The 16,450-nt window shown below is 44.5% G+C and overlaps 1 protein-coding gene and 1 long non-coding RNA gene across 2 annotated transcripts; both read left to right on the forward strand.

Annotated features, from left to right (window-relative positions):
* The first annotated feature begins 2,177 nt into the window (after positions 1–2,177).
* On the forward strand, positions 2,178–4,461 carry LOC147891024 (uncharacterized). The gene is made up of 5 exons (XM_087389134.1): positions 2,178–2,504; positions 2,614–3,043; positions 3,153–3,446; positions 3,665–3,975; positions 4,066–4,461. Exons 1-5 carry the CDS (start codon positions 2,178–2,180, stop codon positions 4,459–4,461), a joined length of 1,758 nt encoding a protein of 585 aa, XP_087245260.1.
* A 202-nt stretch (positions 4,462–4,663) lies between these two features.
* Positions 4,664–15,769, forward strand: LOC147891025 (uncharacterized). Its single transcript, XR_015542640.1, has 3 exons — positions 4,664–4,893; positions 5,124–5,169; positions 15,458–15,769. It is a non-coding gene; the product is annotated as an uncharacterized LOC147891025 (long non-coding RNA).
* Positions 15,770–16,450: the final 681 nt, after the last annotated feature.

A 16,450-nucleotide genomic window follows, 5' to 3' on the forward strand; every position in this document is an offset into this window, starting at 1 on the left:
TGTTTACGGGGTCTTTGTTGCTTGGTACTTCAGTTCTGGACACGAGAAATGTCCTTATCGTTGAGTGGATACGGGTGCTTGATTTCAGGGCTTTTAAAAGATAGTGCCTGATCGGTGGGAGTTCCAGGAAAGGAGAAAGACAACACGACGACAGCACAACATCGACTCACACTTATCAGTGGCTCAGGCGAAGCACAAAGAGTCCATGAGCCACAATGGCGATGAGAAAAGAGTGGAGATGCTAGCAAGGGATCTCAGTTTTTCTATGGTTTTTGGTTCACGTACGGTTTCGGTGAAGCAATGATGCAATCTTAGATTGTTCGTTGGAGTATTGTCAGACAGCAAGTGACGCTCATCAGGCGAGGGGATAGAATCGTGCATTGCTACGCAGCTTTCCCTGTTCGTTGGAGTATTGTAGACGGCTCATCAGGCCAGGGGATATAATCATGTGTTGCTACGCAGCTTGCCCTGTCTCTTCTGGTGCACGGACTTTCTGCATTGCATTTGGCTTCATTCTCTGTCTTTCACCACAGCTTTTCATTTGCGACTGCTGTGAGATCAGTGCCTTCAATTTCCCGATTCCTGACTGCAAATCATATCGTGCGGCTCCAACCATTTCATGAAACCGTCGCATGGTAGACTTCAAGAATCCTAGAGTGCCTCTTCTGCAATTGAGTGGTTCTTTCTTGTTATTGCGCTCTGTACTATAAAACGTAGTTGTTCTATTCTGATAAAATTGAGATCATGTTGTAGACGGTGAGGACACAAGAGGAGTAAAATACTCGTGGGAGAAGTTTGTCTCTGAAATTTATGTGAGTAGGGTGGAGACGTCAGGACTTGGATTAGCAATTCATGGCATAGATGCAATACAGCAAGGGAGCTTCTTCGACTAGTGTCTACTTTTGCAAAAGGTCTTTCGACAGAGAAACACGCGAAAGCGTCTAGTGATTTTAAGAGCTAGTTAAAGTATATTCAAATGGAATACAATTCCTCACGTAGTCAAGTGAAATGCAAGTGTAGCTACAAATGTGGATTGACTAGAAGGGGTTTTTCTTGGGTAGCACAACGCACTTACTATAACCATTCACGAAAGTCCAGAATTGGACGTGTACATTGGAGAGCAGAAATTACAGATGAGACATGTGAAGGGAGGGATGAATGCTCAGAGCTTGTATATAGGACTGAAGAGCATATGCACGAGGATGATTTTATAATATTGATACAAGTCAGTCGTCGTTACTTAATTGCTTTTTAGAACTACAATCTACTTGGGACGAGTTTAGAGCTCCGATTGCCATGCAAGACAAGATGATGGGCTTGTTGTTTGGGGATCATGGATCAAGGGACAGCTCTTCATTGGCGTCCTTAATAGCTAGTACACCAGGTGGGTGGGATGGCAATGTCAATGGTGAAAAGCTTCCTCAAAATTGGGACCAATTGTTAAAATTTAACAGAAAAAAAGGGCTAATCAAGCTAGAAAGGTGGCGTATTTGTACAGGTAGTGAAGAAGACCTCATGGAGCAGTATTATTCCGTCCTAGTCTTGAGGATTCTTTTCAAGGACAGGTTTTGAAGTGTGTGTGTAGCAATAGGTTGGGAACATTGCCCTTAAAGAGAGATTGCAAAAATTGTGCAGAAAAATGCTCAAAATGTGGCAACATGCGTAAGTACACTCTCCCGTTTGATTATTTACCATTGTCAGAGCAATTGAAGCAGTTGTGTAAGAGTAGAATGTTTTGTTACGAGTTCTTAGCAATGTGGCGTGCAAAGGACTCTTGGCTTGGACAAGATATTAACTACAAGCCAAAAACCATAAATGAGTTTTGGGATGGTGAGAAAGTAAGACAATATCAAGACTTTTGGGACCCAAACAAAGAATGGGAATTAGCAGTTGTTTGTATCAATGAAAATTGTCGAATGGTTTTTAGATCCTTTCCCTCAAACATGGTATGTCAAGAACTGTTGCAAGGTTGGAATCCAGAGATACGAACTTGAGCTTATCGCTTTGTATGCTCTGAATGTGGAACTATGATATATTCTCCAAGGCAAACATGCAAGGTGATGCCTCTTTCTCTTCGTGTTATGTATACTTTGCATGAAATGAATCCATGTACAAAGCAAATGCTATCATGCTATTTATTGTAAGTGTTTGCTTATTGGAATCAAAATGGTACCTTTATGTCGCAGGGTGATCCCAGAAATTTTGCCCTGATGCTACATTGGGATGGATTTCTGTCTGCAAGAACCACTCAACTGGACTGTGCTGTGGTTGACTTTGTGGTGATGAATGGAGGCAAGAACTCTTCTTTGAATCCCCTTCCATTGCTGTTTTTGCCATTTGGTTCTAGTAGACTCAATAAGGATTCTGAGGATTTGTTGGGAACCTTTTTAGCACCATTGCTAGAGGAATTGGAGAGATTATTTGTTGAAGGGTTTGATACACCCTATGCTTTGCTTCTCAATGATGAATTTGACATTTGCAATGAAGAGCAACCAGGACAAGTTGTAAGAGCACAACATCAAGATTGCGGGCAATCTTGATGTTGTGCATTGGAGACCATCTAACACAATGTAAGATAGGTCTCACTAAAGATGGAGGAGAATGTGGATGTAGACGAGACAACTCCGAGACGGAACTCACACAACATATGTTCCTCCACCTAGAACAAGTGCACGCAAAGCTAGGATCTTTGTCTACGATAAGAATCGATATCAAGTGAGATATCCTCCTCCTCCTCGTACTGTGGAGGATATGTGGAGCCACATCTTATTACCAAGGAATGCAAGAACGCTTAAAGAGGGAGAGCAAATTTGGAGGGCAGGAGGTTTGTCTGGCGAGTCTAAACTGTGGCGCCTATATCACCTCTATGCATTTAACCTATCCACAGATTTAGTTTATGATGTTATGCACGTTCTTGCTCTCAATCTCTTTCGAAATTACATCTGTAAGTTGTTTGGGAATGCCACATCTGATGTGAAAATAAGAATTGATAGGGCTGTCAAAGAGGTCACAAAAAATATCCCAAAGTCAATATGCAATTCAGGTACATGTATTACCATTTATTATCCTCTATCATACTCCGTGTATGCATGCCATTTAAGCTATCCTTTAATAACAGCAAAGTAAATTGAGGTATGTTCATGCTATTCTAGATCGTTGGCCAAGAAAACCTAGCACTCTTTATGGGATTTACAAGGCAGAGGAGTGCCAAAAGTTCATCCAGTGGTGTTTACCATACATTCTAAGCGTTGTTGAAGGTATAGAAGGAGATGACGTAAAGATTGGGATGCTACATATTGATTTGGCTCATATTTTTTACAAGCATGCAAGAAAAAAAGGGTGGAATTGTGAAGACTTGAGCGTGGCAAGGAAACTACTTCAATCTTGGAGAATTCTCACTGAAGAAAGGGAAGGTCCTAGTAAAGCTCCATTGCAACATGTTGTAGGTATGAGTGAGTGTCACATGCACTTTCCTATCATATTATCTGGATGCTTTTTAAATTCCAAGTGATCGAGTTCAACCAAGGGGGTATCTCACTGTGGTTTGCAAGGCTGTTTATTTGCCGGTTCTTACTGCATTGAAGTCCATGTTGTTTGTGTCCAACTATAACCTCACTATGTGGATCAGATAAATCATGACTATGATGTTGTATTATTTGCACAGGAAATGCAGAGATGATTGATGACATCATGAGACATGGGTCGCATGATGTATGTTGGTGTTATAGACTTGAAAGAGAAGTATCAGGATATTTGGCAATTGCAACAAACAATAGAGAGAATGAAGTCACTTACGTAAATTACTACAGCCGCCTACTTTGTTCTAGAGTCTTGCAAGAAATTGAGAGAGATGAAGATGGACTTTTACCAGGTGAAAGAGCCTTAATAAAAGTTCATAGCGCGCTTTGGCAGCCTGAGGGTGTACTTCAAGAAACGACAAACACAGTTTCTTGTAGCGCTAGGCATGGAAAATGTGTATGCATGGTCTCATCTCAATGTGCAGCATGTGCGTTGTGGAGCCAGCACTTTTCTTCACCTTGCTGTCCCTGTAAGAGGCTCTTGCAGAGAAAGGGTATCCTAATCTCAAATACAGGAAAAAACATGTCTGAAGCTTCGGACATACACATGGAATATTTGAAAGAATTTTGGATCGGTGCAGAATTGCATTTAGCAGGCATGGAAGAAGAGATAACCAGGGAGATTTTTTTATTTGATAAGGTTCTGTTAAATGGTGAATTATACAAGGTAGGAGACCTTGTGGTGATTAAGGGAGATGGGCTCGAGACTGGTGCATTGCACCGGGAATGCAAATTCATGATCTTAAATTTTTTCTCCCATGAGCATGACGGTGAAATAGAAGTTTTTTTTTGTAGAGAAATGTTTCAACATATAGAAAAAATGGTGGACGGTGTCTCTGAAGTGTTGCTAGATGATGTAACAGGAATGTCATTGTGGCGGTGAATAGGATGCCCTTTGATGATAATTGCATACGTCTTGTAAGACACATATACCATAAGTTTTTTCTATTGACCAAACAAGCCGGGGTTGCAAATATAATCATTCACTTCTATCCAAGGGGGGACACAACCAGGCATACCAGGAGCTGTTAGCCTAGCTCGTAAATGAATGTCTGAAACCTCATAAGCTTTTGGCAAGCATCATGCAGTTGTTTGAGCTGTTGTACACAATGATCGCCGAGTTCGTTTGGCTTGTCTTCACAATCGTCATAGCCCTTTGGGAGAATGGAAAGTGTATATAGAAGATAGGATGTGGCACGATTGGAATATATGCATTTCAGTATTGGAAAGTTTTCAAGTAATTCAAACAATTTCAAAAGAGGTGGACGGATGTGTGGTGACCATTCCTGTTACGTGGAGAGACCTACAGGCTGTGGTAAGCACATGCTTGGAAAGGTTGTCTTGTTCTTTGATTGTAGATAGCTTGCACAGCTATATATTTGTAGGAGCTTCGCTACTCGTACCTGTTTCTTATGCTACAAGAATGACATTTTCAAGTGGTAGTAAGCACATACTTGGATAGGTTGTCTGCTTGTTCTTTACTTATAGATAGCTTATAGATATTTGCAAGAGCTTCACTATTCTGGCATATTTCTTTTTCTACAGGAATGACCAAAATAAATCATAATTATGGAGCTAACTAACTGCACAGGTAACTATGTTTCCATCCTATTTCTAAATTTTTTATTGTACCATTGGTATGTGAGAAAGATGCCAGCTCAAGATATTGATCATGTGCACATTGTGTTAACTACTGTGAGTGCACCAATTGACATAAGATGACGTGTGCATGTGCATTGTATTGTCAGAAAGTATGGCTCTGAGAGCCCAATCTAGGAATGCAATAATGCTTTGACTCAGTGTTATCCATCTGGGTCATAGTTAAATGATTAATGTGTTTGCTATATGGCCTGCATGCAGCCCACATTTTAGAGTGGGCCAATACGGAGGACTACCACATGGATGCCCTTTTACTATGCCCTCTATCTAGGCTCCTCGGGGGGGATGCCATGGGCATCTGCAGCTCATGACATGCCTCATCTACGGCAAGGGCAGCCAAGGCTACTTAGTAGGTCCACAAAAACAGCAACAGACAATAGTACAGATATGGACTGCCATGCAGGCAAATATATGCAATAGATGGGCTGTTTGCAGTAGATAGTTCTACTCTGTATTTACAGATTGGTTAGCCAGTTCTACAGAGTAGTCGGCCAATTCCAGGGGGGACCTATAAAAGTAGCCTCTCCCTTCATTCAGGACCCTCAGCAGTAGCCTCACCTCCAGGATTAACAGGAGCAGCATCAGTCCCAGGAGCACTTAGTACAACAGTACCTCCTGAAGCAGCAGCAGTTCACACAGATACAGCAGCAGTAGTCTCATCTGACTGTATAGTAGCTCATCTAGAACCAGCAGCAGCTCTAGTTGCATCAGCCCTACTAGTTATTACAGGAGCAAATGATGTATGACAGCAGATAGCAGTGGACAACATCAACCCCAATCTATAGATGTCCTATCGTATCATGGGATTGGTTCCCTGCTAGCTCCCATTGCCTCAGTCCAGTCCTATAGGGGGAACATGATATATGCTCAACCCCCCTCATTGAGGGAACTAATAGTTGTATAGTGGATATCTGCTGATTGCCAGGCCCAAATAAAGAATAAAGACAATACTTAGCCCATGTGGCAGTCCATTCCATGATGAGATGTCTTTCATGCATATAGCCTCTCTCTCTGTTCACAATTAGCATCTATGCTTCCGTACTTAGTAGTTAGGACATGGCACAGACTTATTGAAGGAGAATTGTGGCAGCAGCATGGTGCAACAAAGCACTGCCAAGCAAAAGCAGCCCTTAGCATATTTGGAGAAAGAAAGAAATAAAGTTTATTTAGAGTCTTTGAGAGACCTAAGGGTCTATGATACTTGCTGTCAGAGTTTTTAGCACAGTTCCCAACGTACTCTTGCTCTGTTTGTGGCTTAGTTTCCTGCCTACTCTTGGAAGTTGTGAGGTGCATTTCTACCTCATAATCCGGTGGCGCAACCCTAAACTCTGGAGTTGTGCCACGGTTTTCTCAGCTACTCCATAGGGTTTTCCCCTATTATCTCTGTGCAATTCCATTTCTCTGCATTTACATTTGTTTGCTTTCTCAGTTTGCAGATCAGCTCTCCATTCTCGCTGCACTTTGACATGGTATTAGAGTTTCAGGATGATTCTGAGGTATTGTTATTGGCCATGTCCCACCCACCCTTATTGCATCGTGCATGGATGAAACCACCGTTAGTGTCTCGATCTTACAGTGTAGTGAGTGCGCATGTAACATCAGAGCACAAGATCATGTAAAGTCTGATCTAGGACAGCGTGAGGGGCAGACAGAAGATGCTATCAATTTCTAAGTTCATTGACAGCATGGGAAGAAAGTATACCACTGACGAAGGTGTTCTAAAGGCATGGACAGTTCAAGAAAAAGGCAAGTAGCCAAAGGACGTGCACAGCAGTCATGGACAGTGTGGGAGGAGATCTTGTGAAGAAGGTGTCACTAAGAAGTCTCTTCTCTCTGTCCTCGTCCCCAGCACCCTTCCTACCTTCTCTTCTTCCCACCCACCCTTATTGCATCGTGCATGGATGAAACCACCGTTGGTGTCTCGATCTTACAGTGTAGTGAGTGCGCATGTAACATCAGAGCACAAGATCATGTAAAGTCTGATCTAGGACAGCGTGAGGGGCAGACGGAAGATGCTATCAATTTCTAAGTTCATTGACAGCATGGCAAGAAAGTATACCACTGACGAAGGTGTTCTAAAGGCGTGGACAGTTCAAGAAAAAGGCAAGTAGCCAAAGGACGTGCACAGCAGTCATGGACAGTGTGGGAGGAGATCTTGTGAAGAAGGTGTCACTAAGAAGTCTCTTCTCTCTGTCCTCGTCCCCAGCACCCTTCCTACCTTCTCTTCTTCCCACCAACCCTCCCATTCACAAGAGCAAGCTTTCCTCCCTAGAGATGGCACAAGAGATGGCTGAGAGGCAAGTGAAGATCCCCATTCTATCCACATTCTCAACAGAGCGTCAGTGGGACAACAATAATTAGAGAGTGTGGAGAGTAATAATGGAGTCAGTGTTGCAATCATACAAATTGGCTGATTTTATGCTTGTTGTAGTTAATAGGTCCGATCCAGAGGCAGATAATATTGTCACCCTTGAGCGGAAGGAACGGGAGACTTTGGCCCAGTTATGTAATCGGGTCAATGCCCACATTTGAGCTTTCATATTCCTCAATTGTATCCCTTAGGTGATCTACCATGTGAAATACTTCACAAGGGCAAATAGTATTTGGGAGCACTTGGCATCCTTTATAATGGGATCTCACCCATGAAGAGGGTGTCCCTAGAAGTGCAGATGAGTGGAGAAGTTCCAAGCACTTCAACAGGTGATCATTCCATAGTTACTGGGGAACATGCATGCCAACGGAACATCAACCCCATGGGGAATGGGAACGCCAAAATCCTAGGGAATGAGATCGTTACCCCTCTTGACCCTTGTACGCTGCCTTTTTCCCTTATCTCGTCTTTTTATGTTGTAGCTGCTAACCACCGGTAGTGGGCGCTCTGGACTCTGATATGTCTCTGTGTAGAAGACTGTCTCGTCTTGTGTAGGACTCCGGCTTTGACCAAAAGATACCATTGTAGTTCTAGATGGTACATGACAGGGTCTCGGTATCCTAAGTCTCATAGACCCTGCCCCTCTATGTAGGAGGGCGAGTAGGTGCCCTATGGGGGCTGGTGAGGAGTCGTCCATCTCGTACTACCGCCCACTTCCCCTCCTTGCGGGCCTTGTCCCCTTGCTATACGAGAATGCGTCTCTCAACCTGTAGGGGTGTCAAATCCTCATCCATGGAAATCGATGGGTGGTTCCAAAATACTGATCTACAGCGTAGTGCTGCTAGTCGGGGCCTAAGTGTCGCAGAAGCGTATGACAAGGAGCTGCTCTTGGTTGGGGTCTCTCCCCACATGCTAGGCCCCCTGGATCGCATGCTATGTGATCCTTAGGATGGTAGCCATGAAGGTGGTCGCATCATCCATTGGTGTGACAGCTGTATGAGGAATCCCACTATCTTTGATACTTAGAGCCTTATTGGCCCTGTGTTGTTGCTCCAAGAGAGTGGCTGAGAGGCCAGGTTCCTGCTCCGCCATGTCCACCCATTTGGATGTCTCCGCGATCGCCGACTGCATGGTGGCTATTTGAGCCTCTACTGATGGTGTACTACACGGAGCTGTCCCTAAAGCATTCATCTCCTTCCAGAGATGTAAGATGTCCTGTCTAAGCTTCTATATGAGGCTAGCCTGGTCCTATATAATATAGGCTTGCACTTGGATGAAGCGGGCCTGCTCATGTGCAAAGCTGGTCACCTCTACCTCCCGTGCACATATGATGTGTACCTCAATCAAGAGGGGGTCTTGAGCATTGGGGTGGGTCGGCTCGAGGGAAGTTGGAACCTCATGGAATCTAGAACTGGAATGGAGCTAGTATGAAGGTGGTGGAGTGGGACTGGATGGGTGGGAGGTGGCTGAGTGAGCTGCTTGGGGTGGACGTGGTGTCCTGGAGTAATGATGAGCCAAGCTCTGGAATGCCAACTGACTGAGGGGAAAGGTGAGAGGAAGGACGATGTATATTGTGGGCATGTATAGGTCATCCTTGACAGTGGTGACATCGGTGCTGAGCCCAGTGCAAGGTCTGCAGTAGCAAGAGATGAAGTTGTGGTCGAGGTCAAAGTCGCTGAAGTTGCCATCCCCGAGGGTGGTGGTGCTGTCCCTGTGGAGGTCGATGAAGTAGCTGATGCAGGGCCGATATGGAGTTGACAAGAGAGAGAGAGAGTCTGAGAACTCAGAAAGGTCAGAGAGTGGGAGAGAGAAGGGGGTTTGACTACCTTCAACAGATAGGAAGAGAGAGACACTGGAGAGAGAGAGGGGGGGAGTTCAACCTCCTTCAAGAGCTCTCAGCTCAAGAGTCAAGCCTGCTGCAGCCCCTGCTGGAAACACGGTTGGCTAACGAAGACTCTTAACAAGTATGTGCTGGAAACACTACTGCCTGACAAGACTGTTTGTCACTCCCAATGCTCAGCCTGAAGCTTGACGGGACAGGTCGGGACTGCCGAGCTGTGTGCTGCCTCACAGAACACCCTAAACTGTGCAGATCTGATTAAAAAACAATTGGTCTGGCTTGTTGTGGCACTAACTCGACCTGTTGTACTGCTCGGACCTGCTGTACTTGTTGGAATGGTCACGTCCCCATCTGTGAGCCCCCAAATGAGGAGTGCATCGGGGGGGTGGACCAGAGATGGAATGGCCTGCCACATGGACAGCATCTTGGCTGTCATGTGGGCAGGAGACTCATGGTGGAGAGGGGGCTGTCACATGGGCAGCACCTCACAGCGAAAACGGCAGAAGGGCAGCCATGTGGGCAGCATACAGTAGCCTGGCAGAGGTGAAGCATGTCGTGGATGTGCGGGCTGGAATAGGGCCCTGATAAAGTCGCACAGGAGGCAGAGATGCTGCAGCAGATGAGCAGGCTAGAGGCGCCTGCATGGCAGGGTAGCTGGCAGGTGACATCAGCAATGTACGGGGCTGTACGGAGTAGTGCCACATGGTGCAATGAAGGCGGGACAGCAGCATGAAGTGTCGGCCAGATTAGACAGGCTGGTTGGGCTGGGTAGAGCCAACCAACCAGGCTTATTTATATGCTGGATACTAGGTTGGGCCTTGCAAGGAAGTGTGGGCCAAAGGCCCTTGTTTTGAGAGCCCCTTGGTCGGTTTTGCAGCAAGGCCTTGGGCCTATAAAAGGAGAGGCCCTGGGCCTCATTCATCATCCAACCATTCAGCAAGAGCAGGAGCAGACAAGAGCAGCCAGAAGCCACTCCCTTGGGCCTCACACTGGGGGTGAAGGATAGTGAAAGGTGTGCTGCAGACTGAGTTCCCTAGAGGCTGGACCTTGGCTGTCTTCTAGGGCAGCAAGGTATTGTGATCTGGACGGAAAGTCTACTAACGCTCGAGGTGGAGCACACGGGCTTGAGTCTAAAGATAACCTGCAGATAGGAGAAGGACCTTGTGGTAAGATCAGAGGACCACACCATTGGTGGGACTCTAGATCTATCTCTCTTGTATTGTGTCCATAGCTTTGGACATAAATATATTACTTTGGTGGTTTCTCTATCTGGTTGGTTCATTGTCTATTGATGAGTCTGCACATCTATTCTATGCACATTAAGTTAAGAAGTTTGTGATTCCACACCCCACACCACACTGTGTGAGCTCCTAGGCAATTCTATCAGTCTTCTGCTGTGCGTACCCTCTGTTGGGTCATTTCTAACAGTACTACCCTAAACTCTGATGCTGTCTGTAGGGCCTATAAGGCCTGCCCTATGCTCTGCCAAGTACAAGGCTTCTGTTGCCCTTGTACCTGCCCCATCTGTAGGCCCTTCTGCCCACTATCTAGGGCATAGTAGCATCTTAATGCTGCCCTCTACTAGCAGCCACTTGTCTCTGCTCTTACTGTCCACATGGCAGCATGTATGCAGCCCTTGTTGCTGCCCTCCCTTTTCTCTTAGATTCTTCTGCTGGTACATTTCCCCCATGTCCTCATATGGGGGCTCACAAGGTGGGAGGTGACCATGATAATCCCAAGAGAGTGGTCATTTGCATCATGACCAGGATTCTTGAGAGTGATGGGTACCTCCATGACAGAAGTGTCTCCTAGGGAGTTGGTGGATTTTCTACAGCTTATTACCACTATACTCAGCAGAATCGTGTGGGTTGCTTGGACCTCCCACAGAAGTTGAAGGATGGAGCAGCCTTCTCGGGCTATCTGCAAAGCGTGGAGGCGTGAATGTTATCTGGAGGAGATGGTCCCCATGCACCTACATGAGAACCTTAGCATCTTTCATCCTCTCCCAAAACTTTGAGTTCACCTTACACCCTCATAACATGCTTGATTCACTTGGCTGAAATCCTTTGAGCTATTATTATCATGCTCTCAAATTGGGCATAGGGTAGAATTAGTGTCTAGCGCAACGTAGTCGGTACCAAATACACATTGATAAGTACACAGCAGACGATTATGTTATTAGCTAGGACCATAGCAATCATCAATTGTCCAAAGAATACAACTATAGAATTTCCATGCTGAAGGGTCTGCATTTATATCTCTACCCTTAATATGGCTGAATTTCGGTACTTGGCTATGGCTGGGTGTATATAGCTAGGGATGACTCTCATTGCTATACTTGTCTAGAGGTTGGAAGCCTTGAGAGGCAAGGGGGGCTGCTGTCCTGAAGGATTGAGATGCTGGGCTGATGATGTCCTAGAATGAAGAGGAGTGGGATTTTATGGCTTGCCGCCCCCTTCCTGCTATAAAGACAACTAGGAGGGCCAATTTCTCCCTCTGGTTGACTAGAATTTCCCTTGGGCAAAGACAACCCTGGTCACTGGAGGGGCTTGCTACTCATCCCTCCTACTTAGGGAGAACCAATTGCCACATGGTTGTTTGTCTGCTATGGCTGCCTGAATGCTTTTGACCCTCTATTTGCTACTACACTGACACATGGCAGCTTGTGTGCTGCTAAAGGGTGTTTGTAGGCCCCACAATGACATGGCAACTTGTGTGGCTACCACGTGGCCTGTGGAACATTTGCTTTGTACCCGCTGCTGCCTATATGAGTGTAGGGGTGTCTGTGTGGTTGTTTTGCTACAGGTCTAGCCACAAATCTTCCCATGAAAGACCCACGGCCACTTCTGGTGTATGACATATAGCATGCCCTTGACAATGTCTCTAATGACCTAACCCTACGAGTGCTAAATATGCCTACTTGACTTGTTTGTGGGGCTTAAGTGGCTTGAAGAGACATGGCGGTAGGAGAATGCCAAGCTAACTAGGAATGGAATGGAAATATGGAAAGCATAATGGAAAGGCAAAATGGAAAGAACAAGTGCTAGGCAATGATAACTATCATACTCACATGTAGATAGCTTGATGTTGACTGATGTTTTAGACAATAGACAAGTACAACACTATATAGTGTGCCACTAGACTCTAGAAAGTCACAATGTCTATGGGATATCTCCCAATATGACACGTGGCATGTTTAGGACTCACTAGACTATAAAACCACACCTAGACCACCTAGAACACTCATTTTAGACTCACTTTGGCTTCATATTCCAACACCCCCCCATGAAGGCAAGGTGAGAGACTAATGGAATGGAACCAAGAACAGAACATGACAATGACAGTCATCAAATTGTGCACCCAATGTAACTCAGAGGCTAAAGTCTCTGAGCTGATCCAAACACTCTCATGTCTTGAGACTCAACATGCTTAGAGGCTCACGTTATAGCATGGCTACATGACCAGCTCATAGGTCTAGGAACACACCAACATCCTGGAACTCGGCCAGGCCTGATAACGAGACCTATCAAAGCCAATACATATGGCTCCCACGGTACATCCCCCCTTGGCTTCATAATAGGACATGCTAGGAAGCCATACACCAAAATAGGAAAACCAATACATCTTTTTAGGAGGACTATCCAAGATAGAGGACCTTTAGACTCAATGAAAACCAAACACTCAATACATATCATTTTAGGGGGACTACCCAGGGCAGAGGACCCCAAAATACATCAAGTTGAGTAATTAAAAAATAGATCCTCTTATGATAAGAGAGGTCCTCCAAGTAGCCACTGCACACGTGTGCACATCCCTGCGAGACAATGACGATGTCGAAGAAGCGCTTGGCAGGAATGCCCCAAAAGATGTGTCGGTGAAGTCCATGGGGTAGCTAGATGGAGCACTCACATAGTGACTCTCAAAATGGCTAAGGGAGAGTCACTGATGTCGAAGTAGAGGCCGGAGGTGTCACTAGCACTTGGAGAGTCGGTCAAAAGTGGAGCTCGGGCACCAAGGACAATCGGGCGGTAATTAGAGGAGTCGAGAAGTGTTTGGAGCTCACATCAAGCTCAGAGCAGCTCCAATAGAATGTCAGGCAGAAGGAGCAAATGGTGGGCTGGATGAGAGGTTAACGATGAAGAGGATGGACAGCTCCACGTTGAGCTGGCCGCATCATGCTTGGGTTGTCAAATCATTGAGCTCCAAAACAAAATTCGCGTGCAGAAACAAATTTCATCACTTCTTGCAAGGGTTGTAACTTTTCACTGAAAACTCGGATTGCAATGATGTAAAAACGAACTTTGTAGTACTCTAGGTCCTCTACAACTTTTCTGACGACACAAAGCCGTGATTCTGCTTCTAGCTCCGGATAGAAGCAAAACATCGTCCGCAGGTCACATAAAGATGTAGCTGAAGGAAGGAGAAGAGAGGTGGCAGATCATGGTGTGGAGAAGAGAGCTCAAGGAAGAAGAGAAGAGGGCAGCCTTCCAAGGAGGAGGAGGTAGAGTAGCTTCATCGGCCTCCCTCACCTCAACCTCTTGGAAGGAAAAGGGAAAGAGAAAGAGAGAGCATGGCTACGAACATGGCTCTGATACCATATGAAGAGACATGGCGGTAGAAGAATGCCAAGCTAACTAGGAACGGAATGGAAATATGGAAAGCATAATGGAAAGAAAATGAAAGAACAAGTGCTAGGCAATGATAACCAACATACTCACATGTAGATAGCTTGATGTTGACTGATGTTTTAGACAATAGACAAGTACAACACTATATAGTGTGCCACTAGACTCTAGAAAGTCACAATGTCTATGGGATATCTCCCAATATGACACTTGGCATGTCTAGGACTCACTAGACTATGAAACCACACCTAGAACACTCATTTTAGACTCACTTTGGCTTCAAATTGCAACATGGCTGCCCTCAGAATTTCAAGTGCTGAAGTGTGCACCTGTGCACAACAAATAAGGAAGGCCAACTCTTTCTAGTTCACTCTCAACAATAAATCTAAATCCACAAACTGCAAATGAACAGAGAGATAGAGCAGCATAGATAATTCCAAAGATACTTAGTTTATAGTAACCATAAGAGTGGCAGAAAATGCTTTAGGAAGGAGCCACAAACATCCAGCAGATTGCTGGGCAAAAGACAGAAAGGTCTGCACAATACTGAAGTACGTAAGCCAAGGAAGACATCATATTTCTGTTCCTGCATACCTTCTAGGAAGCGCTTTAGTGGGGCGATAAGTAGGGGCTGAGTGCCCTTTTTTATATAGGCAGTAACCTGCTCTGACTGGGACGACTTGGTGTGAACTTCACCAACCAGACGAGGCCGAATTTGGTCTGTAAATACCCCAATCCAGCAGCAGGTCTGCTGACCTGCTACCAACCTGTTTGCCGACCTGCTTCTGCTGTTCCAGACATATAAGTAGGCATATACCTTAATGCTGCAGTCCTGCAACCCCTCCATGTACGGACGCATCTCTGCATCTTCTACAACATCTAGTGCAGCCTTTTGTCATCTGCAATCACTGCTACAGCCTCCAGTGCACAGCTAGGACTCCATACCATGGTCTGTACTGCAAGAACTTTTCCAGATAACCTCCTACCCTATTCCAGGTTACTGTACCCTATCTCTTCCTCATATGGGGGCTCGCAGGTGGGTCAGCAACCTTTCTAACACTGGCCTGGCCACGTGGACGCTGTGCTGCGTGCATGACAACTTTCCTTTGAATTTAGCACGGCTTTGGCCGGGAACATTTCAAAGGGCACCGACATCTATTAATCAAATGTACTTTTAAGATTAAGATGGATCTGTATGGGGAGCCACTGTATTTCAACAATAGTAACATTTTATTGATGAAAGGATATCCATGTTCAACCAGCAAGTTAAGCTTCAACTTTTGGCTGTAATGTTTTCTCTAATTTGTATTTTTGTTTACTTTCAAGTTATTTTGATGCATTTTTCTTTTTCAATGATATGGTTTCTGGCATCTTCTTCCTGTAGAAGGGTATGCATTGCAACAATGATGGAGCATCATTTTACTTACAGTAACCATTTTGCTAAAGGCTTGGATAATTATTTGAACACTGAGGGTACAAATCACCTATTTCATTACTATGCACTCCTTTGTTTTTGATTGGATGTGGGCAGGCGCTTTACTAAGGATACCCAGTTCTATACAATTAAAATAGTTGTTTTGTACTTTGGTGAATAGATGCAAAGTTTGTACATAAAAGTTGACAATGGTACTTATGTTGAGCAAGGTGGTGATTTAGGAGCAAACATAGCAGGATATCCATGCTTCCGTTTTGTATCTCAGCAAAGATGCACAAATGAGTTGGTGCAAATAAGTTTGAGAAAGGTAAATGGCACAAGTAATGCTTTGCTGAATTTCCGTGAAAGTAGTTTATTTTCAAAAAATTGTGGGGAATGTTCATACGTTTTAGAATATTGTAGACACAAATTTCCCTCTCAGTTCAAAGACTTTCATGGTGCAAATATGTATATTTTTGGCAATGCATAAATCTTTTCTAAATCTATGTTGGGTGTGAGGGAATAGGCTTTCACGTTAAAATTTGAAAGTTTCAATACAAGGGAATTTTGAGGATGCAATACCTCACTGTGAGTTGTTTATTCAAATGGAAAACTTTGGATTAAGCAAACATTGAGAAGCTCTCATTGGTTTGAACAAAAGTTGGATTGTCAAAAAGCATGATAATCAAACATTTCTCACAACTAAAATCTGCGAATCTTAAATAGTTGTCTTGACCTCGCATATAGGAAAATTTTCTTATTCCAGTCTAAAACATTATTCCAACTATTATTTAAAAGGAAAGCCAATTGGGGAATTTTGTGAACAATGTAATAACACAAGAGTTGGATTGACAATGCATGATAGTTAAAAATTAATCACAAATGAATGTGAATCTAATTAGAGGCCTAGAATAGTTGCCATGACTTTACATATAGGGAATTTTTCTTGTTAAATTTTTACAC

The sequence above is a fragment of the Dipteris shenzhenensis genome, chromosome 18, assembly GCF_047967505.1.
Source record: "Dipteris shenzhenensis isolate YYH24624 ecotype China chromosome 18, Dip_SZ_1.0, whole genome shotgun sequence".
Lineage (NCBI taxonomy): Eukaryota > Viridiplantae > Streptophyta > Polypodiopsida > Gleicheniales > Dipteridaceae > Dipteris > Dipteris shenzhenensis.